At 38.1% G+C, this 23,266-nt stretch overlaps 2 protein-coding genes across 5 annotated transcripts in view; one reads left to right on the forward strand and one right to left on the reverse strand.

Moving 5' to 3' along the window:
- Positions 1-11,996, reverse strand: part of DCAF17 (DDB1 and CUL4 associated factor 17) — a 34,931-nt gene extending 22,935 nt beyond the window's left edge. For 2 of the 4 annotated variants that reach the window (XM_081243220.1, XM_081243221.1), the window contains exons 1-5: positions 11,561-11,793; positions 10,783-10,886; positions 5,237-5,327; positions 1,488-1,624; positions 650-728 (exon numbers count right to left, since the gene is read on the reverse strand). In XM_081243220.1, the coding sequence (XP_081099346.1) occupies positions 650-728; positions 1,488-1,624; positions 5,237-5,327; positions 10,783-10,886; positions 11,561-11,686 (537 nt within the window). In that variant the 5' untranslated portion in view covers positions 11,687-11,793. Of the gene's footprint in view, positions 1-649; positions 729-1,487; positions 1,625-5,236; positions 5,328-10,481; positions 10,559-10,782; positions 10,887-11,560 lie in introns of those variants that run through there. The other 2 variants (XM_081243219.1, XM_081243218.1) reach the window with 2 other exon arrangements.
- A 203-nt stretch (positions 11,997-12,199) lies between these two features.
- The window catches only part of METTL8 (methyltransferase 8, tRNA N3-cytidine), an 89,822-nt gene continuing 78,755 nt past the window's right edge, over positions 12,200-23,266 (forward strand). The window contains exon 1 of the mRNA XM_081242045.1: positions 12,200-12,422. The gene's annotated coding sequence lies outside the window, so the exon portion shown is untranslated. The remainder of the gene's footprint in view (positions 12,423-23,266) is intronic.

The raw sequence follows: 23,266 nt of genomic DNA on the forward strand, positions 1-23,266 counted from the left end.
ATCTATATTGCAAAGTTACTTAAACAGGAAGGCCTGCATGTTCAAAATATGTCCACTAAACCTTTAGCTCTTCAGATACTACAAACTGCATATACACACAAAAATCTATAGAAGTAAGCATAATAGTAAACGTTTCTTAACAATATATTTTACAAAAACATACTTTATGTACTATATAACAAAATATATTTATATACTATATAATAGATTATAATATAAATTAATATATTGTATTATATTATTATACAACATAATTTATATTGTGAATTGGAATCCTAATAATCAAGGGCCTAATCAAAAGACACAGAGTTATCATGGTCATATCATTTAGCATTACAAAACTACACTGACATGAGAAAACAGAAATAGAAAAAAGTATCAACAATTAAAACTCAAGTGATTTCTCTGCTTGAAGAAGATAGCTCCTTTACTCTGAAGAATAAGGTTCAGATTTCTTTCCGTTATGGAATATAAAATAATCTGTGGTACTTCCCCAGAGTGGCTTGAAGGGAATTGCCTAAATTTGTGGTAAACAACTTTTATAGCATGCTTCAGAAATCAAAGATCATTAGTTCTTTCATAACAAATTTTCAGACAAATTCTTCTGGAAACAAATTCTTTATTTTATTGAATGTTTAAAGATGTCTACCTGCTGGGCCAGTGATGAGCCTTTGTTCTGAGCTGACTTGACTGCAATGACTTCTTGAGGAGTGTCCCAGCTCAAGTATCTTTTAAAAGAATAAAAAGAAATTTATTCTTTTGGGTCAATTTCCTTATACTTAAAATAAAAATATAATAGATATTTTATAAGTGAACAGTTTTTCAGTTACTTAAATTATAAAAGCAAAGCAGTTTATTTTAAAAACAAATTACTAACTAAAAGAATTCCCTTGGATCCTTATATGCATTTATTCCTATTTTTAAATATATATAATTTTAATCCTTTTAGCGTCTCAGTGAATAAAAATTATGCTTGATCTGTCAGCATTCAAAACTTAGAAAACAAAAAACCATTCCTGATTTAAAATGGAAGTTACAAAAAGCATTGAAAATGTTACATTCCCATTTTGCATGCACATATTCATTCCAAAAATTTATATCTAATTTATAAAATTACTAGTTAAAAATTAACAGTTCTTAGATTATATTACGTAGGTAATTTAACTGCAACAGACCAGCCTTCAGAAAAATCTACCATAAAATACATCCTACATATAAAATACTATTTGTAAAAAGTACATTTTTTTAAGAAAGGGTATCTGCCAACTACTAGAGGTTAGTTACTTATGAGGAATACAAAGATAAATGATAAAGGGTCTCCATCCTCAGATCTTCAAAAGTAGTCATGAGGAGAGAAAAATAGAATAGATTTTTAAACTGATATCCATGTATACAATGGAAAACTTAAAAAAAATCTTGAAATATCCTGGGCCACAAGTCTCAATTTTTCATGATAAAATTTTAAATAACAAAATCACAGTTAATACCTGAATTTGCAATATGAAGCAAGATATATTTTCTCAAGGACTTTTCCTGTAGTTGCTGATATACGAAGTAGCCAATTATGAGCAGTCAGTGCTATGAGTGAGGATTTATAATCTGATGTATTGGGAAGCATTTCTCCCTTAAAAAAAAATGAGGTATAAAACTGAAACTGCATGGTCATAAACAATCTGCAGTAATCCATATCCAAAAAAAACAGCTAAACACTTAAAGAAATAGTCAAATAAGTAAATTAAAAAAGAACTATTGGGCTTCCCTGGTGGCGCAGTTGTTGAGAGTCCGCCTGCCAATGCAGGGGACACGGGTTCGTGCCCCAGTCCGGGAGGATCCCACATGCCGTGGAGCGGCTAGGCCCGTGAGCCATGGCCGCTGAGCCTGTGCGTCCGGAGCCTGTGCTCCACAACGGGAGAGGCCACAAGAGTGAGAGGCCCGCATACCACAAAAAAAAAAAAAAAAAAAAGAACTATTAATGCACAAATAAAGAATTAAGACAAGGAAGATTAAAATCGTGAATAATTATTTCATCATTAATTTATTAAGTGAGTTTGTTCACATAGAGTGCTTCAACAGTACCTGAAATAACTGATTACTTATTAAGTATTAATCATTAAGTATTCAACAAATGTTAGCCAATCATTATAACAACAGTAATAGGAGTACTACTGATGCTGCTATGATAACAATAGCAACAATAACAGTTCTTAAAACCATGTATAATAGCATACGCAATTAAGAGTCATCTGCTAAAATAGATGTTTCTTTATTCCAAGACTTGTTTTCCTTTTGATACAAGTTAAAATGGCAAAAGAGCAAATTATCCCATTAGTCACTGTGGCTCAAATGAAAACCTAAAATCCAGAATCAAGGCAGCCAAAGAAGAAGAGTCAGACCAAATTTAAAGAGAACCTCTGTCTCCTATGGATTACCCCCAACAAAGGGAGAGGACAGCTGCTTGGGCGTACCTGCCACTGAGGAGTTGCCATAAGGTGGAAGACTAAGGCAGAAAGAGAAAGAGAAGCCAAGGGTTCTACTTTGATTTATAGAATAAAAAAGATGTTCTAAGAGGAAAGTTAAGAATAAGGAAGTTGAAATTACTCTTATATTGCTTGGGCTGAAGAGTGAATAGAAAAGAATGTAAGCATAGTTGTTTTATTTATACTCCTAAGGTTTGTCTCCCCTTTCAAATGTTAGGGAAAGAAACACGGTTTTTTTTGTTTGTTTCTTGAGGTTGTGTGTGTGTGTGTTTAAGGTTATTAGCTACTGAAGTCTTACACTAAAATCACAGGCAATGATGTAAATATTTTTATTCTTTGGTGTCTTACATAAGTATCACCTCATGGAGTTTTTTAAGTTTTTTAAAATGTACCATTTATACCTTGTCTACTTAAAAAAACAAGGATTAAGTAGCATACATAATAGGCTCAAGCTATTTTCCTAAACTATAAGTTGTATTTCACACATTATCTCAGAGAAGAAGGGTGCTAGTTTAAATGTAGTTTCACATCAGCAAGTTAATACAATATGCTTTGTAGTTTTTCTTAGTGGAAAATCTTGCTCCTCTTCAAATAAGAATAAAATGTTTAAAGAGAATTGAGATTAGGAATTCGGTTACTAGAAACTTTATTTTTAGAGGATTGCTCTAAATTTTTGGTGTTCTGCACTGGTATCTTCAAAATTTTTCTCAGTTAGGAAATCTGTCATCCTCTTCCCCTCACCAATGAGACTGGATTAAAAGGCTTTAGATGTGGGGACACAATAGTTATTTTTAACTTTCAATAAGGAGTTGGGGAAGAGAACGTAGATTTAAAGCTTCCTGATTTTTAAAAAGGAGACTTCTATGAAAAGAAAGCAACTGTCCAGGGAAAAAGAAAGCAGCAGCTCTAGAAAACTACAATTTTATGTAAAAACAAGTGTTTAAAAAGAAAAAGGAATTTTAATAATAAATGCAAAGCATAGTCTCTTAACCTTTAAACATTATTTTTGGTCACATATTCTATTTTTCCTAAAAAACAAACAGCCAGATTCAGAGACCTGATTAGTTTGTTGTAGTACTTTTTTTTTTTTTTTTGGCCACATCACACATCATGTGGGATCTTAGTTCCCTGACCAGGGGTCGAACCCATGCCCCCTGCAGTAGAAGCAAGGAGTCTTAACCACTGGGCCACCAGGGAAGCCCCTGTTGCAGTACTTTTTTTTTTTTTAAACATCTTTATTGCAGTATAATTGCTTTACAATGGTGTGTTAGTTGCTGCTGTATAACCAAGTGAATCAGCTATATGTATACATATATCCCCATATCTCCTCCCTCTTGCAGCTCCCTCCCACCCCTCTAGGTGGACACAAAGCACCGAGCTGATCTCCCTGTGCTATGCGGCTGCTTCCCACTAGCTATCTATTTTACATTTGGTAGTGTATATATGTCCATGCCACTCTCTCACTTCATCCAGCTTACCCTTCCCCCTCCCCATGTCCTCAAGTCCATTCTCTCTGTCTGTGTCTTTATTCCTGTCCTGTCCCTAGGTTCATGAGAACCATTTCTTTTTTTTAAGATTCCATATATATATGTGTTAGCATACGGTATTTGTTTTTCTCTTTCTGATTTACTTCACCCTGTATGACAGTCCCTAGGTCCATCTACCTCACTACACATAACTCAGTTTCGTTTCTTTTCATGGCTGAGTAATATTCCATTGTATATATGTGTTGCAGCACTTCTTAAGTGTGTTTCTTAGAACACTGATCCTATGGAAAATTAATATTTAAAAATATATCTCGGGCTTCCCTGGTGGTGCAGTGGTTGAGAGTCCGCCTGCCGATGCAGGGGACACGGGTTCGGGCCCCGGTTCGGGAAGATCCCACATGCCGCGGAGCGGCTGGGCCCGTAAGCCATGGCCGCTGAGCCTGCACGTCTGGAGCCTGTGCTCCGCAATGGGAGAGGCCACAACAGTGAGAGGCCCGTGTACTGCAAAAAAAAAATAAAATAAAATAAAATAAAATAAAAATATATCTCAAAATAGAAAGTTCTATGATCAAAAAAGCTGGGAAAAGGGTTTGACAATCACCATGAACAGCAGTATTATTATAAGTATTAATAGTATTAAAGGCTCTGAGAAGTAATTCTATAAATAAATTTGTTTAACCCTTTAAACAACCTAATTCTCCCAACTCCTCTAGCAATTATAAGATGTTAACATCTTATGAAAACGGTGTTCTGAAAAAATACACACTGGGGCAACGCTGATCTGATGGAATGAGCTTATCTATTATTTTATTTTTTTATTTTTATCTTATTATTTTCTTAAAAAGATTCATAGAGGAAACCCATAAGAATCCACTTTCAAAGAGTCATGTAACGTAACTGTTGCTCTAAATATTTTATTGTCTCAATATATTAAGTAGAATAATCTCTTAAATGCTAAGAATAACTATAAACTAGCTTATATTGCTTATAAAACTTTTAATCAGTTTATAACTTTTTCTAGTTTTCAAGATTTACAAATGGTATTAAAAGTTAAAAATATATTCATAGTATTAATATATAATTTCTTAGGACAGGAGTTACTTCGTGAGGAAAAATGATAATCAAAAGATATGCTCTCTTCTTGATTCCTTTCAAGGTTTAAGAATCACTATGATACTTAAGTTTTATTTCTTTATGCAGTATATTAACAATAATCTGTTCTTCTAGGCTAAAAATGCTTTAGAAATAAGTGCTCTAAAAAACAAATCTTACCACTGGGCATTCCCATAATAAAGCATCCTCTATTTTTTCTGATTTGGAACACTTTGGCATTTCATAAAGTTTTCTTGGCTCTGATGCAACGCTGGGGAAAAAAAAAAGATTATTCTTCTTTATAAATGAGGTAGTGTTTGCTCAGATTTGAGGGATTTTTTTTTTTTTAATTCAGAGATTTGGAATACCAAAAATACAACTTGCTACTTTGCTTTCCTCTTCTTGATTAAACGTTAACATTTTTTTTTCTGATCACAAAATTCATAATACACATTCATAGAAAAAAATCTAAAATATATAATAAATTAAAATAAATTATAATAGTATAAAACTACCCAATATTAACATTTTGGCTCAGTATTAATATCTTGGTTCATTTCCCTCTAGCTTTTCTTTATATACACATACCCACCTGCTGATCACTTTCCAAAATTGGAGCATATTGAATTCTTTCTTTACCCTTTAACATTTATTATGAATATCTCTGTTGAATTCCACATTTATAAACTGTTATTCCAACATAGTAAAATGAAAATTAATTAGATAAAGAGTTCCTTTATTTGTGGTGCAAATTAGTAGATAAAAAAGGAAATACCCTTTAAGGCTTTTTTTTTTAACTCCCAAGTTGTGTTTCAGAAAGGTTGAATGAGTTTATACTTCTGCCGATATTGAACACTGTATTTCTGATATGAAAAATAGTCTCTTACCTTTAATATATACTTCCCTGATTACTACTGAGAGGTGTACATAGATGTTTTCATTTTTTTTAACTCATGAACTTTAAAATTAAACTACTATTTAGAAACAATTTTTAGGGTGACAATTTTATTCAACTTTGATGTACTCTCATTGACTCAAAGGTTTAAACCAAACAGAATTTCACAGGAATGAAAGCAACCTCATATATGATTCTAACCTATGGGTAAAACACCCCTGAATGGAATATTAAAGAACTCCAATGGTATTTACCATTGGATCACCAATCAATGCCACTTACTCTGATTTTTTAAAAATTTTCAATTAAAGCAGCTATCTCTAAATTGGAAAAGTTACAATACGGGCATTAAATGACACCAAAGAACTACTGTTAATTATGCTGGGCATGATAATGACATTATGATGATATAAGAAGATGTCCAGATTTCCACTTCTAGCATGAGAGTATGAGGAGCTCTATGGACACGCTCCCCAGGAAAATGGTGAGAATTATAAAAGAACAACTAATTAAAGTCTTTGGAAATGGTCCTAGAGGCATATAACAAATGAAAAAACACTTACTCAAAAAAATCTACTAGAACTCAGTAAGAACAGTAAGAGTCTATGGTGTATGAAATAATATGTGCTCCCTCTCCACCATTCTTAGCTCAGCAAGATGAAAACTCTACTCCAGACTGGTACAGCCAAGAGCACAGGGCTCCCTCAACCCCTGGCTCCTAGAGGGTTACCTTCCCTCGAAGGGTAGAATGACAGCATTTTCCATCCAGCCTCCACCTCCTCGTTGCTGGGCCTGGGTCCTAGGTTAGTGCAGTCAAGAGGCGGGACTCCCTTCTTCTGCCTAGCCCCTACTCATGGGATGGAGGCTCTACCTTGGGCCTGCCATGCCTAAGAACACTGGAGCTCTGATTACCCTTATCCCACCTCATAAAGCAGTGGTTCCACATTGAGAGTGGCAAGAAAATCCGAGGCTAATGTCTGCCCCAACCTCATGTGCTCAGATAGAGTAGGGGAGTCATTCAGAGGCAAAAGTGCCACTGACCCTCTCCCCCCACCAGCTTGAGAGCCTTGGCTTGAGGATTTTGCCTGGCAGAGAAGCAGGCCATAAAGCAGATAGCCCCAAGTCTCTCGCCAGAGAAACTGACTTCATTTGTAACAGAGTGAGAAGTTCTAGCCTAAGAGCACTCTCACAACCAGTGGAGGTTGTGATGAAAGGCAAATGAGTAGAGATCTGTAGATTCACTGGCCATACAGGCTAAACTGTAGGCTGGCTAATTTGCTGGAGAGAACCAGAAAAAGATTGCTGGGAGGAGCCCTCCAGGGTCAGAACAAATCTCAAACACTACCTAAAGATCCATTGTCTCTAACTTCTGGTTTCTGGTACATCAGTCATGTCCTCACAACAAGAAAACAGCTAAGCAAACTGAAAATCAACAACTCTTATTAGTTACATCAGATAATTGAGGTCAGAGGGCAAATTGCTGCCCCCAAAACTGGACAGAGAGGTGGATACCAAGAATCACAGCTTACTAGAAGCAAAAACCCAGGAGCAAGCCTCTGGAGTCAGTACTGGGGAGACAAAAACAAGAACACCAGAGAAAATTCTAGGCTCTGACACCTACAGCGACAGCAAACAACAAACACAGCCTAACTCCTAGCCAGATAAACATTAATCTCACTCTAAAGACCTATTTACTGCAATTCCTTTTACCCAATACATCATGTACAACTTTCAACAAAAAATTACAAGGCATGTTAAAATGCAAAATACGAAGTTTAAAGAGACAAAGCAAGTGTGAGGACCAGACTAAAGTTATGGTGGAGGTTTTGGAATTATCAGATTGGGAACTTAAAATAAATATGATTAATATGCTAAGGACTGTAATGGAAACAGTGGACACATGGAGGAACAGATGGGTAATTAAGCAGAGAGAAAAAAATCCTAAGAAAAATCAAAAGGAAATGATAGAAATCAAAAACACCGTAATACAAATGAAGAATGTCTTTGATGGGCTTATCAGGAGACCCGACACAGCCAAGGAAAGAATCAGTGATCTTGAACATATGTCACCAGAAACTTCCCAAACTAGAAAGAAAAAAGAATGAAAAAAGCAGAACAGAACATCTAAGAACTGTGGGAAATTGGAAAATGTGTAATGTACACATAATGGGAATACCAGAAGGAGAAGAAAGAGAACAAAACAGAAGAAATACTGAAATAATAATGGCTGAAAATTTTCCAAAATTAATGACAGACACCAAACCACATATATAGGAAGCTTACAGAACACCAAGCATGATAAATACCAAAAAATCTATACCTAGGCATACCATATTCCAACTGTAGAAAATCAAAAACAAAGAGAACACCTTGAAAGACGGCAGAGGGAAAAAAATCACCTTACCTACAGATGAACAGGTTAAGAATTACACTGGACTTCTCTTCAGAAACCATGCAAGCAAGTAGAGAATGGAGTGAAATATTTAAAGTGATGAAACAAAACAAACTCCCACCAACCTAGAATTCTGTATCCTGAGAGGTTATCCTTCAAAAGTTGAGGAGAAATAAGACTTTTTCAGACAAACAAAAATTGAGGGAATGTGTTGTCAGTGAACCTGCCTTATAAGAAAGTTCTGCCTTAAGAACTCAAAGTTCTCCAGAGAGAAGAAAAATGATATAGGTCAGAAACTCAGATCTACATAAAGAAAAGAAGAATGTTAAAGAAGGAATAAATAAAGATAAAATAAAATCCACTGTTTCTCTTATACTTAATTGATTTAACAGATAAAAATGTGTTTATAATAATGTATTCAGCAACAAGGTATTCAATGATTATAGCTTATGGATAAGTAAAATGAATGACATCAATACTATAAAAGACAGGAGGGAGGAATTAGAAACACTGTTATAAGGTAGCTGCACTACTCATGAAGAGAGTAGGAGAAAGTGACTTGAAAGTGACTTAGATTAGTTGTAAATGTATACTGCAAGTTCCAAGGCAACCACTAAAAAGTTTAAAAAAGAAATATAATTGATATGTTAAAGTGGAGAGAAAATGTAATCATATAGGATGCTCAGTTGAAACCAGAGAAGGCAGAAAAAGAATAAAAGACAAAGAAACAAAGAAAGCTGGAGTAGCCATATTAATTTCAGACACAGCAGACTTTGACAAGGAAAATTATCAGGGATAAAGAGTGGCATTACTTAATGTGTATGCATCTAACAACAGAATGTCAAAATATGTGATACAAAAACTTATAGAACACAAGGAGAAATAGACAAATCCACTAATATAGTTAGAGACTTCAAAACAACCTCTGTCAGTAACTGACAGATCCAACAAGTGGAGTCCATAAGGATATAGTTGAACTGAACAGTACCATCAATCAGCTGGGTCCAACTGACATCTTTAGAGTACTTCATCCAACAACAAGGGAATACACATTCTTCTCAAGCCCATGTGAAACATTCACCAAGATAGACCACACTCTGGGCCATAAAGTACACTTCAACAAATTTAAAAAACTAGAAATAATACAAAATATGCTCTCAGAACACAGTGGAATTAGATTAGAAATCAATAACAGAAAGATAGCTGGAAAATCTCAAAATATTTGGAGATTAAATGACACATTTCTAATTAACACAAGGGTCAAAGAAGCTCTCAAATTTTAAAATGAATATACAATGTATCAACATTTGTGGGATGCAGCAAAAACAGTCCTTAGAGGGAAATGTATGGCATTAAATATATATATTAGAAAAGGAGAGGTGTTTCTGGGTTGGTGAACACATGGAGATTCAGGAAGAGTGGCGGGCTCAGAGAGCACAGAAGCTCTGTGCTCCTTCCCATACACATTGCCCTATGCATCTCTTCCATCTGGCTGTTCCTGAGTTATAAACTTTTATAATAAACTGGTAATCTACTAAGAAGCCAGTCACACACAAAAATCACATATTATGTGATTCAATTTTTTGAAATGTCCAAAACAGATGAATCTATAGAGACAGAAAGTAGACTAGCAGTTGCATAGGGCTGAGGGTGATGAAGGTATCCTGGTGATAGCTAAAGGGTACAGTGTTTCTTTGTGAGGTAATGAAAATGTTCTAAAATTAACTGTAGTGATGGTTGTCTATATGAACCATCAGTGGTTCACCAAATTCATTTTCATTGAATTTCAAGGAAGTAAAAATCATTGAATCGTACACTTTAAAAAGGTGAATTACAAAGCGGTTAAAAAAGAAAAAGAAAATAGCCATATTTTTTTAGAGAAGCAAACTTAAGTATGGCATGATGTTTGGAATATGCTTTAAAATATTTAGCAAAGGAATAATGGAAAGGGGGTGGGAAAAGATAAGCAAACGTGGCAAAATCTTGATCCTTTTTGAATCTAGGTAATGAATATATGGGGTTCACTATACTATTCTCTACTTGAGCAAGTTTGAAAATTTTCTTCTAAAACAAAGGCAAGTAGTTTCAAAACAAAACACAGAAAGTCTTCTCTAAAACAGCATCTAATTAGTAGGTACCTGGATCTCTTGACTCCGGTATCTTTTAAGCAGAATAAAATACTACATTGTACTCAGCAACCTGTCATTTTGCCTGCAATATAAATTTGCTTTAAATTGGTGTTTACAAGGATAAAACCTCAAACTTTAGATTTAACAAGATTTTAAAATTACATGCATTTTACCCCCTCCCCTTATTTTGGACCGATTTCTCCATTCTCCTATTTCACTAGGCACTAATGTAGGCATGTGTTTCTATAAAAATTAGAGTTAAGATCAACAGTCAAGTGAATTACAGCAAAAAGTTTCACCAAAAAGATACCTGCTGACACAGCACCGATAGTTGTCAAAATATATTCTTCCTCTCTCATAGGCTATAGGTGACTTGGAATGAGTTGTCCAAACATTCTTAAACTTAGTACTTTCCTGAAAGACACAGGAATTTCGATTTAGCAAATAACTCCTAAGTTTCTACTGTGCACCAATTTTAAGTTGGATAGTTACATTTACAGTTTTCAAAGTAATTTCATGTACGTTCTTAAAAAAACATTATGTCCAATTCTTCCTCACTCTGCTTTCACGTTTTGGCTTAAGTGGGGTGACCAATTTTTAGAAAAAAAAAACTGTCTGCAATAAGACTTAAGAAAGTTAAAACTAAAAGTATGTGCCGGTTCTATTAAAGGCTATTTACTAATCCTCCAGGTTCAAGGCCTGGATCACCCTGCCCATCAAGGGTGATCTTCTTTTTTTTTTTTTTTTTTTTTTTTTTTGGCGATACGCGGGCTTCTCACTTTTGTGGCCTCTCCCGTTGCGGAGCCCAGGCTCCAGATGCACAGGCTCAGCGGCCATGGCTCACGGGCCCAGCCGCTCCGCGGCATGTGGGATCTTCCCGGACCGGGGCACGAACCCGTGTCCCCTGCATCGGCAGGCGGACTCTCAACCACTGCGCCACCAGGGAAGCCCAAGGGTGATCTTCTTAAAACGGGGCTGTATTGCGTGAAAACTGCACCCCGGCCGGAAGCTTGACTCCCACCCCTAGCCCCAACCCCCGCCAGTCGCTCCGCTGCCCTTGGTTCGCCTCCCGGCCGACGGGCGGTCACCTGGCACACCAGCGCCCGCAGGATACCCAGGTTCGTCCTCTGCACCACGCCCGCGTCCCGAGAGAAGAAGCCCAGCGCCCGGCGACTCAGCTTGCGGCACACGTTGGGCTTCTGGCTTGGGCCCATGGAGGTGCCGGCCGGTGGCGGAGTTGGCAGGGCCCAAGAGGAGTGCGCCCCTCACTCCGGCGCCGGGCAGCGGCCGCTACCTCCGAACCTCCAGGCCCCAGCTCCCCGAGGGGGCCAGGAAAAGCTGACGCCCGGAGCCGGGCTGGGGGCGCACGGCAGTGGGGCAAGGGAAGGCAGAGCCGGTGCCGCCCGAGAGCAGGCAACTGGGACGGAAAAGAAACCCCCTTCCTGGCTGGCTCCTCTAACGCTCTCCAGCTCCGGACCCGGCGGCCGGCACTGCGACGCCCGTAACGCGCGGTCCGCCGCAGCAGTTCCCTCACTGGGAAATGTAGTTCCCAGTGCCCTCGGAGGGATCTTGACTTGTTCACAGAACTACAACCCCCACAAGGTAGCGGGGAGCGAGCGCTTACCCCGGCCCCGCCTCCAACCGGCCGCTGCCCCGCCCTACCCCGCCTCCTCTGGCGCCGGCGGAGGCTGCGCCGTAGGGCTGGCGCGCCTTTCCGGCTCTGCACGCGGCGCCAGGGGAGAGCCCTGGGGGCGCTGTGCTGCAGTCTCTTCGTCCTCGTTACCTGTTTGAACCCTGCATTCAGGGGTCCGTCCCTTGCCGCCCCGGTAGCCTTACGTCTCTCAGCCCCCGACTTTTGCTCTGAGAGGCCCTGGCCGGGCGCCGAGAGGGGCGCAGTGTCGTGTGCTACCGCCCCTCTGCCCCGAAGGCAGCGTCCTGTGCTAAAGAAAGGTACGCCCTCGGCTTTCCCTTCAGTCACGCGTTGGACGTTGTGGATAAGGTGGACGGTTAAACCTTTTGGGTCCGTAAACACTATGCTTTTGTTATTATGAGTTAGTGGTGAAGGTGCTGACATTCCCACCAAACTAGAGTTGAATTACTTCCCCGGAGGCCCGCCCTCTTGTGGTCCGCGGAGACGCAGGCTGGTTTTGCGATAATTGCTGCATTGTCCTTACTCTCGCCTTTTTACCCCCCCTTATCGGGAATGAAATATGAAATATTTACATTGTTATTGAACTGCCTAGGGTACTCCACGTTGATTCCTCTAAGTAAAAGATAACTTTGTGACCAGCCCTGCCTGTAAGGTCAAGGTTCCTGTCATATCCTCAAGGGCTGGGTCACTGAGGATATGACATTCTTACCACACTAAGGTTTCAGGAATCATGCACCAGACGAGGCCCATTGCTTTGCTTTTAAGTGCCTTGAGGGTGGTGTCTTTGCATCTCCCACGTGGCCTCTTGTTCAGACGTGGGCTAGGGAGTGATTGCATTTGACTGACAGAGCAAAAAGTACAATACTGGGTGAGTGCATTGGTTTTAAGTGTTTAGGAAAAATTTGTCATATCTCTTTATAACTCTGCTGAATTTCCTTTAGGGCCTGGGCTTTTGCTGATTTTTTCATGACTTATTTACAGCATACTGTGGAGTGCTTTGTATATTTTTAGAGAGCGCTATAATAGTTAATTTGGTAATTCATGAATGCAGCTGTCACTGAGAAAACGGACCCAGAAAAGATAACTGGGTTTTCTTTGGCGAAAATGAAATTCAAATCATTGCTGAATTGAATTGATCACCTCTTTTTTTCTCCTTCCCCTTCACCCCAACTTGTTTGTCTCCCAGTGGTCTGTATCTCACCACCAAGTCACCCAAGGGACAGTCATCCTAGATGCCCTCTTTTCTGTCACCCTAACCAAGTGCTTTTGATTCTGTTATCCATCTCCTCTTCATATCCCCCCCAGAGTAATTTAGGGCCTCACCATTTTATCACATTATTATGTTAAGTAGCCTCCTTTCTGCCTTACTTAAATACTTTCAATTCCAACCCTCCACACTGCTGCCAGAGTGATTTTTCTAAAGCACAAATCTGTCATTTCCCTATATAATCTTTCAGTGCCTCCCAGTCACCCAGAGCAGAATTTCTCAAACCTAAGTAGATAGATACCTAGGATTCTCTATGGTGAACTTAAAATATGTTCGGTATAAACGGTTGTACATTAAATGAAGCAGAACTATAAAACAAATAAATTCTGATGAATGCTTATTCGTTGTTACCAATGAGACTGTTTTTGCTGGACCTATCATGCTCTAAAAAGTAAACCTTCACTGTCCTCCAGGGCATAAACTCCTTACAGAAAGGCCTGTCCGCATTGTCCTTGTGTTGAGAGATTACTCAGTGACTTCACCTCTTTTCTTTATTTAAACCAATGTAAAAATCTTCCTTTGTTCATTGTGTCATGATTTTATTTGACCTTCACTTGACAAATATCACTTACGTAAAAGTCTCCATGTCTCTCATTAACCTGTGCCAATGATAAACCACTTGTTTGCCAGTGCAGTCCTAAACACAAACGTGTGAACTGAAATCTTGTGACAGTACTGTAATCAATTAAAAGGTAGTCATCCAGGTGATCCAGAGTATCCTTTTGTTCAAAAAAATTTTTTTATTTAGATTTTTAACAAATTAAAAATAAAACATTTCTCTAGAGAAATCTCATAACCTCGAGGCTACATATACGAATTCCTCGAGGTCAGTAGAGGTGCCTTACAGGACAAAATCTGAATGCCTTAGTGTAGTATATAGGGCACTTTACTACCTGCATCTTGCCCACATTTTCAGCCTCATCTTTGCCCATCTTTCACATTTGCTCCTTTTTTTTTTTTTTTTAGAGTCTGTGCTTTTTTAAAAAATTTAATTAATTAATTTATTTATTTATTATTTTTGGCTGCATTGGGTCTTCATTGCTGCACGCGGGATTTCTCTCGTTGTGGTGAGCGGGGACTTCTCTTCGTTGCGGTGCGCAGACTTCTAATTGCAGTGTCTTCTCTTGTTGCGGAGCACGGGCTCTAGGCGTGTGGGCTTCATTAGTTGCGGCATGCGGGCTCGGTAGTTGTGGCTCACGGGCTCTAGAGCACAGGCTCAGTAGTTGTGGCGCACGGGCTTAGTTGTTCTGTGGCATGTGGGATCTTCCCAGACCAGGGCTCCAACCCGTCCCCTGCAATGGAAGACGGATTCTTAACCACTGCGCCACCAGGGAAACCCTACATTTGCTGTTGTGCTTCTGACATGTTGCCTACTTGCTCAAGCCAGGGTGCCTTTACATTTAAAATTTTCTTTGTCTGGAGCGCCCTTCCTTTCCTCTTATCTATTTATCTCAAGACTCATCCCAGGTATCACAGCTCCACTCACACACTTTTCCTGACCCCTCCATCTTCTAACATGTTAGAAGAGGCAAGGCAAGTTATAGCCTTGCCTCTTCTAACACGTTACTCTGCATACACTGGTTGTGGCACTATATTAGAATTGTTGTTTGCCTGTCTTCCCAACGTTTGTGTTTAGAGAGGTCCATTCATTCATTCAACATACATATACAGTAACCACATTTTAGGCAGTGTGCTAAGGATACATATATATGTTGAATGAATGGGCTATTCTAAAAACAATGTTGTACAGATTCTATTGTCAGGAACTAAGTACTTTTCACATAGAATCAGATTTAGTCTTCATTCTTTAAATAAGTAGGAAACCACAATATTAATAAAAAGAAATAACTTTTTAAAAACTTTAATCCCTTGTTATAAAGCAGAAACGAACACACCATTGTAAAGCAATTATACTCCAGTAAAGATGTTAAAAAAATAAAATAAAAAATAAACCTATGGGAATTAATCAATCAATAAATAAAGATTCTTTTCTTCACAAACAAACAAAAAAAAACTTTAATCCCTAACAGTTCTACCTATAAAGTAGATATTTTCTTGTTGAAGGTAAAATGTCATGAACAGCTATCCCTAGGTTAAGATTTGGAAATGACTTCTCTTAATTTGGGGCATAAAACAAACATTAGTTCTTTTTTTTTTTTCATTCTGTGTCTGTGTGATGTTTACAGAATACTTAACCACCCTTGCCATTGATATTTTAAAGACAGAAAAGAGGACATATGAGTTCAGAAGTTAATAAAATGCTTTTTGTTCACATACGTCATTTAAAGAGGCATAACAGAATAAATGTATAAAACGCTCCGGTTATTAAACCTGAACATTTGTTCAGAGACAAAGAAATTTGAACCAAGGCCACAAGAGGTCATTCATTCAACATGTAATTATTTTCATCTACAATGTGCTGGCAACTATTTCAGCATAGGGTATAACAATGAACAGGGAACAAGGTCCTCATGTGTTGGGAGAGATAGACAATACATAGATTTTAAAAATAAGACTTTCAGGTAGTGATAAAGTGCTGGGAAGAAGAGAAAACAGAGTGATGTGCTCGACAGTGAGTGGTTGAGAGCCCTGCTGTACCCAGAATGGTCAGGAAAGGCCTCTCTGAAGAGTGGAGTTTGAACTGAGCCCTGAATGATGAGGATGAGCCAATCTGCATGAACTAAGGTTAGAGTAGTCTAGGCAGAGGGATGCTCCAATTCAGGGTCCCCAAGGCAATCACAACGTTGGATTATTCTAAAACTGTGAGAAGGCTAGTGTGATTCTTTAGTGTGCGTGAGGGAAGTGAACTTGCCAAGGTAGGCTGGGACCAAGTCACATCGGGTATAAGGAATTTTGGATTTTATTCTGTTGTGATGGGAAGCCATAGGACACTTTGAAGAAGGAGTGTAACATGATCTAATTTGTTATAATAAGATCACTGTGGCTATAGTGTACTGCAGTGGCACAAGAATGGAAACAAGGAGATGGTGGCTGTTGCATTGGTCCAGATAAGAGATGATAGATGGACTAGAGTGGTAGCAGGAGAGGTGGAAAGAAGGCAGATTCAGGATATATTTATTTCAAAAGTAGAACTGACAGGACTTCTGATGTAGTGGATATTAAAGATGAAGAAAAGAGTCAAGTGAAATCATGATATAGCAGAACCACAAATCAACATCCCCAAATTCCCCAGAACAAATGGAAAGCAGGGAAATACTCACGATGTGCTGTCAATGAAAGATGCCAAGATTTCATTAAATGTACACATTAGCATTATAGACATTAATGCTGGAGAATGTTAGGATCTGTTCTATGGCTGGGGCATGTGCGAAGAGAGGAACAAAATCAGGTCCCAGAAGTAGGCAGGGGTCAGAGCATGTGAGCCCATGGCAATGTGATGGAAAAATCTCTGGAGTGATATTACATTCCCTTAAAGAGATAACTTAGGTACAGCATCAGGACAAGAGTGAAGTAGAGAGACCAGTTAGCAGGTAATTTTAGTAGTTCAGGTGAGAGTGAGTCACTTTTGGAAATTTATTTTGAAATTATTGAGGCTTTTAACCATAAATTTGGTTCTTTTATTTTTTCTCTGCATATTTTGATATATGTCTGAACATGTAGTAGATTCATTCATATACAAAATCCAGAAAGATTTAGCTTTAAAGGATTGATAGTAAAGTTTACAAACTATTCCTCTTATTTAAAAAATATTTTATTTATTCAAAAGAATATGTATAGGTAACATAGCATAATATATAAATAATAATTATAAAGTGAATACCCAGATAGCTATCATCAACTTCAAGAAAATAGGACATTACCTAAAACTTCGACGTCTCCTGTGTGCCCATCGTTGTTCCTGGATCCCTCTTTCCTCTTTATATAAATAAAACATTAAGTTTTGAATGTTTTTGAACATCATATAAATTGAATCATACTGCATATATGTACTCTTCTACAAGTTGTCTATTGCTTCAACATTACACTTGACAGAGTACCTGTAGTTCATTTCATTTATTTTTACCAGTATATAGTATTTCATTGTGTGAATTTACTACAATTTATTTATCCATTTTCTACTGGCTGGGCTTTTGTTTCTTTTGGGCTTTTTATTCCTAGAAAAGTGCTTCTATAGACCTTAAACCTGTGTTTTGGTACACACATTAAAAAGGGTGTTCTTTTTCTATTGCTGTGTAACAAATTACCCCAAACTAAGCACCTTAAACTAACACCCATTTATTGTCCCTCTTTTTTTTGTACACCGATGACTACTTGTCCCAGAGCCATTTGTTGGAGGGGCCCTCGTTTCTCCACAGATCTGTAGTGCTAACTCTGTTATATATCAAGTTTACATTCACAGTGTATTTCTAGGCTCTATTTTCTGGTCTATTCTATTTTTCTCTCCCTGGGTTAATGAATACCTGACCACTTTTATAATAAGTCTTTCCAGCTGGTAGAGCAAGTCTTCTACCTTATTCCTTTTCTTCTAGAGGGTCTTATTTCTTTTATGCAATTGCACTTTCATATACATTTTTAAATCTGCTTAAGTTCTACAAAAACCTTACTGGAATTTTGATTGGGATGACATTAAATCTACCTATCAATTTGAAGAGAACTGACATCTTTACCATATCAAATTATCCTATCTCTGAAGACAGTATGTCTCTCCATTTATTTAGATCTTTTTAGTGTCTTTTAATGAAATTTTATAATCTTTTTCTTAATGGATTGCATATTTTGCAACTTTCTAAGTGCATTATATTTTTGGTCAGTGTTGTAAATGGTATATTTATTTTTTTAATTAATTATTTTGGGGGGCTGCATTGGGTCTTCGTTGTGTGAATGGTATATTTTCAAATTAGGTCTTCTCACTATATTTTTGCTAGTATGTAAACATGCAGTTGTCTTTTTGTATATGATCTTATGTTTAGCAACGTTGTTTTTGTATTTTGATCTTTTGTTTGCCAACATTTATCTTTAATAGCAATAATTGTCATTTGTAAGGTTTGGGGGATTTTTCTACATAGATAATCATGTCCTCTGGAAACTGTGACAGTTTTATTACTTCCCTCTCAATTCTTTTATTTTTTTTCGTCTTTCTTTTCTTACTATGCTGGCCAGGACCTCCAGTGCAGTGTTGAATAGAACCAGTGATAATGGACATCCTTGTCTTATTCATGTTTATAAATGGAATACTTCTAATATTTCACCATTAAGGATGACATTGTAGGTTTTTGGTAGCTACCTTTTATCAGGTTAATGAAATTCTCATCCATTCCATATTTGCTAAAAGTCTTGTTCATTTTATTTTTAGTGATGAATGGGTGTTGAATTTTATCAAAGACTTTCTCTGTAACTGCTGAGGTAATAATATAATTTTTTTCCTGTAATCTGATAATGTGGTAATTACATAAATATATTTTCTAATCTTAAACCAAACTTGAGTTTAGATAAATTTTGGTGATGTGATGTGTTTTGTTTTTTAAACACTGTGGAATTTGGGCAACTGCTGGCTTCATTGCTCTCTCAGCTCTTTGGATCTTTGCTAGCTTTTGGTCTCTGAGGGTTTCTCTTTCTTTTTTGCTGGCTCACTGATGTATCGATATTTAACAAGATATATTTTTTAATGTATTTGTCCAGGCTTTTGGGAATATTTTATAGCAGAAAGGTTTTTGGGGTATCGGGTTCACCAAATTACCAGAACAGGAATTCCACTTTCTCATATTTTTAGTGTAAAAGCTTCCATTAATGTAAGATACGATCACTTAGCACCATTTCTGTCTTCTCTTCTTCTTGTCTGTGTGCACAACCATGTCTCTCTCTGCTGAAATCAAGGAAGTGGAGTTGTGTGGTAGAAAGAGCATCACATCAGGAGTCACAAGGCACAAGCTGTAGCACCATCAGCATCACATAGTGAAATTTTGACTAAGCCACTTACTCTGTTTCCTTCAATCATCTGCTAAGTGGAAACAGGATTGAAGTGAATCACATGAATTTATAAACATGAACACACTGTTGTAGAGAGTTTTGGGGAGGAGAGAGGGTTGATTAAGTAGCACAGAGCTTTGGTTTTTTTTAGGGTGGAGAAATTTCATATGATACTGTAATGGATTCATAACACTGTGCATTTCTTTCTTTCTTTCTTTCTTTTCCTGTAGTGCCATGCACGGCATGCATGATCTTAGTTCCCCAACCAGGGATTGAACCCGTGCCCCCTGCATTGGAAGCGTGGAGTCTTAACCATTGGAGTGCCAGGAAAGTCCCAGAATATGCATTTATTAAAACCCATATAGCTTTACAGCACAAAGAGTAAAACTTAATGTATGCAAAATTTAAAAAAGAAGGGGAAGAGGGGGTTCCAGGATATAATGCAGACGGTGACAAAAGAATATAACTGTATTACAAATGTATGAGGTGCCCTCACTGAAGGGGGCAAGAGAAAAGGTGCTGACCTAAGTAACTTTGAAAATGAGACTGTAAGACTAAAAGCAGTAGGAACTATATACATAAGCACTGCCCTCTAGTTGATAAAAGTTTCCCACCGAGGTATGGGTGAATAATTCTGAAACTACTACACATGAGTACTGGAATTAAACAATTAATAGCTGCATGGTGGATGATGGCAACCAGGTTTCTTACTGTTGGAGTGGGAGGTTATAGACAACCAAGTGGGGAAGGCTAGAATGATCCATGTGGTAATGGATTAGAGTTGGAGACATTACTATAAACTCTAGTTAGCGTACTATAGATACAGATGGATACATATGAAACATTTATAGATAAAGATATGTGGATATACATGGTTTAGTATACACACATATGTTTCCTTGCTTTGTCAGTTGAGAGGGCCTAGAAGCAAGGACAGCGTAGTAGCAAAGAGCACACCCAGCGCCCAGACCATTCTCCAATAAAAGGAACAAACACTCTATTTATTTATTTAATAAATTATTTTATTTTATTTTATTTATTTTTGGCTGCGTTGGGTCTTCATTGCTGCGCACGGGCTTTCTCTAGTTGCCGTGAGCGGGGGCTACTCTTCGTTGTGGTGCACGGGCTTCTCATTGCGGTGGCTTCTCTTTGTTGCAGAGCACGGGCTCTAGGTGTGCAGGCTTCCGTAGTTATAGCACGCAGGCTCAGTGGTTGTGGCTCACAGGCTCTAGAGCACAGCTCAGTAGTTGTGGCGCACAGGTTTAGTTGCCCCGTGGCGTGTGGGATCTTCCCAGACCAGGGATTGAACCCATGTCCACTGCATTGGCAGGCGGATTCTTAACCACTGCGCCACCAGGGAAGTCCCAACACTCTTTAGAGGAAATGGCTGATTCTAGGACTGGGTCAAGGAATATACAAGAGTCTGCAACATCTTGTAGTGCCAGAAAGTAAAGAAGTGCTCAAAAACACAGTGATGGGAATGTGTCAAAAGGATATAGGAGCCAACAGAAAGAGCTCTTAAAGGGCAAAGCAGGAATAGTTTGAACAACAAAATAAAGTAGTATTGGGTTATAACCCAAAGTTTAAAATAAATATCTATGAGTCTGTACTGATATAAACAAGTGATTGAACAAATAAATGGGGGAGAAAAAACAAATCTTCCTTACAGAAACATTCCAAATAATTTATGTAGACATTTCACCCTTAAAAAGGTGGAGCATAACTCCCTGCTCCTTAAGTGTTGGCTGTGCATAGTGACTTCCTGCCAAAGCATATGGTATGGAAAAGAGGGGGGTTGGTAACTTTACAGTAGAAACCTGTCAGTCACTACCTCAGCCGATTTATCAAGGTTAACATCAACAGTGGTGAGTCATGTTCATATCATGTACCCTTGATGTGATGTGATAAGAATGGCACTTTCCCTCTGTGGTTTTCCTCCCTAAAGCCTATAACCCCAGTTTAATCCTGAGAAAAACATCTGATGAATATTTACTGAGAGTCATTCTAAAGATAACTGATCAGTACTCCTCAAAACTGTCAAGGTCTTCAAAAACAAAGAAAGTTTTAGGAACTGTTAGAGCCAAAGAGGAGCCTAAGGAGACTTGATGGCGAAATGTAATGTGGTGTCCTGGAAGGAATCCTGGAAGAGAGAAAGGACATTAGGGAAAAATGAAGGAAATCTGAATAAAGTATGGACTTAAGTTTATAATAATGTGTTAATATTAGCTTATGAATTGTAACAAATACACTATACTAATGTAAGATTTTAATAATGAGGAAACTATGTCAGATATATGGGAATTCTTTGTACTATCTGCAACTTTTCTGTAAATCTAAAACTGTTCTAAAATTAAAAGTTTACTTTAAAAATGCTACAGGGGGCTTCCCTGGTGGCGCAGTGGTTGAGAGTCCGCCTGCCAATGCAGGGGACACAGGTTCGTGCCCCGGTCCGGGAAGATCCCACATGCCGTGGAGCGGCTGGGCCCGTGAGCCATGGCCGCTGAGCCTGCGCGTCCGGAGCCTGTGCTCCGCAACCGGAGAGGCCACAACAGCGAGAGGCCCGCGTATAGCAAAAAAAAAAAAAAAGCTACAGGAATATGGTAGATACCACTGAATAGAGGCAGCATAGCTTTAGTGGTTAAGAAGATGAACTCAGGTACCAGCGTGCCTGGGTTCAGATCTCAGCCTTACTACTTATTAGTGTGTGAACCTGGTTACCCTAACTAGAATTACTTAACCTCTATGTGCCTCAATTTACTTATCTGTTAAATGGGTTCTTGGAAGGACTAAATGACTTAATATATGCAAAGCACTTAGAGTAATGCCTGGCACATAGCCAGCATTATATAATTGTTTGAGTCTATTATTACTACTTTGCTTTGCTCTTTAGCTTTGGGGATCTCTGTGATTATAGCTGAATTTCAATGACTCTCCTTCAGCATACTGAGTTTTAGCTTGGCACTGTGACAAAACAGTATTCATAATGTTTTGCTTATAAGGGAAAAATCATCAAGATGGTAAACATTCAAGAGAAAGTAGGACCAGAACTTGAGGATTCCCAACCCCAGTTTCCTGCTACATATATATATTGACTGAGTGAATGCAGAAGCCATGAAACCTGATAGGATACTTTTTATGGGCCTAGACATGCCAACATAGAGATTCTGAAGTTAACTTTGGTTTTCAGTAGATTCCTTATTAAAATATGCACTTCCCTTGTTAAACTGATGTTCTTTTTTTTTTTGCAATGCAAACCCCTCAGATTTAGGGTTCAGCACCTAAAATTTTGGTGATATTTGAAACAAAATGGAATGAATGTATTATAGAAACATATGTTTTAGGCCTTTTACTTCTCTGCCTAGAATACATACCAACTCTTCAGAAAACCCCTTATAGATCAGTAGCTCAGGTAGAATAGAGCTCTGAGAAGAACGTAGAATTTGGAGTCAGGAGACCTGCTTGGAGTGTGGGTTCTTGTAGCTGTGTGATCAAGGCCACTCATTAACCCCTTTGAGCCTCAGCTCCCATCTGTAAAATGGTGATAAGAGAAGTGCTTGTCCTGCCTTCCTCCCTTGCTTATAGAATTGTTGTAAGGATTAGGTGTGAAAATAAATGTGAGAGCTCTTTGTAAGTTGTAAAACCTATACAAGTATTTTTTGTTATGATAATCTCAGGTTTTCAACCAGAGTAAAATTCTTATGGAGCTTTATAGTCATATTAAGTGTTGCAGTCATCTGCACACCTTTACTTACTTATTATGTAATAAACTGAAGTCATTCAAATTTAAGATGCTTTAGATGGTATATTTTCTCATAGGACTTTAGTTTTTATGATGTTTTTCTTTGGTGTACCAAAGGAAGGCATTGTTTTAATCTGGAATTGTCTCTTTGAGGCGGCAGTTTCAGGAAATATTTTCCAAACTCTTCACTGAAATTGGCTGTATAGAGA

Source organism: Mesoplodon bidens, assembly GCF_964165515.1.
Source record: "Mesoplodon bidens genome assembly, chromosome: 8".
Classification (NCBI taxonomy): Eukaryota; Metazoa; Chordata; class Mammalia; order Artiodactyla; family Ziphiidae; genus Mesoplodon; species Mesoplodon bidens.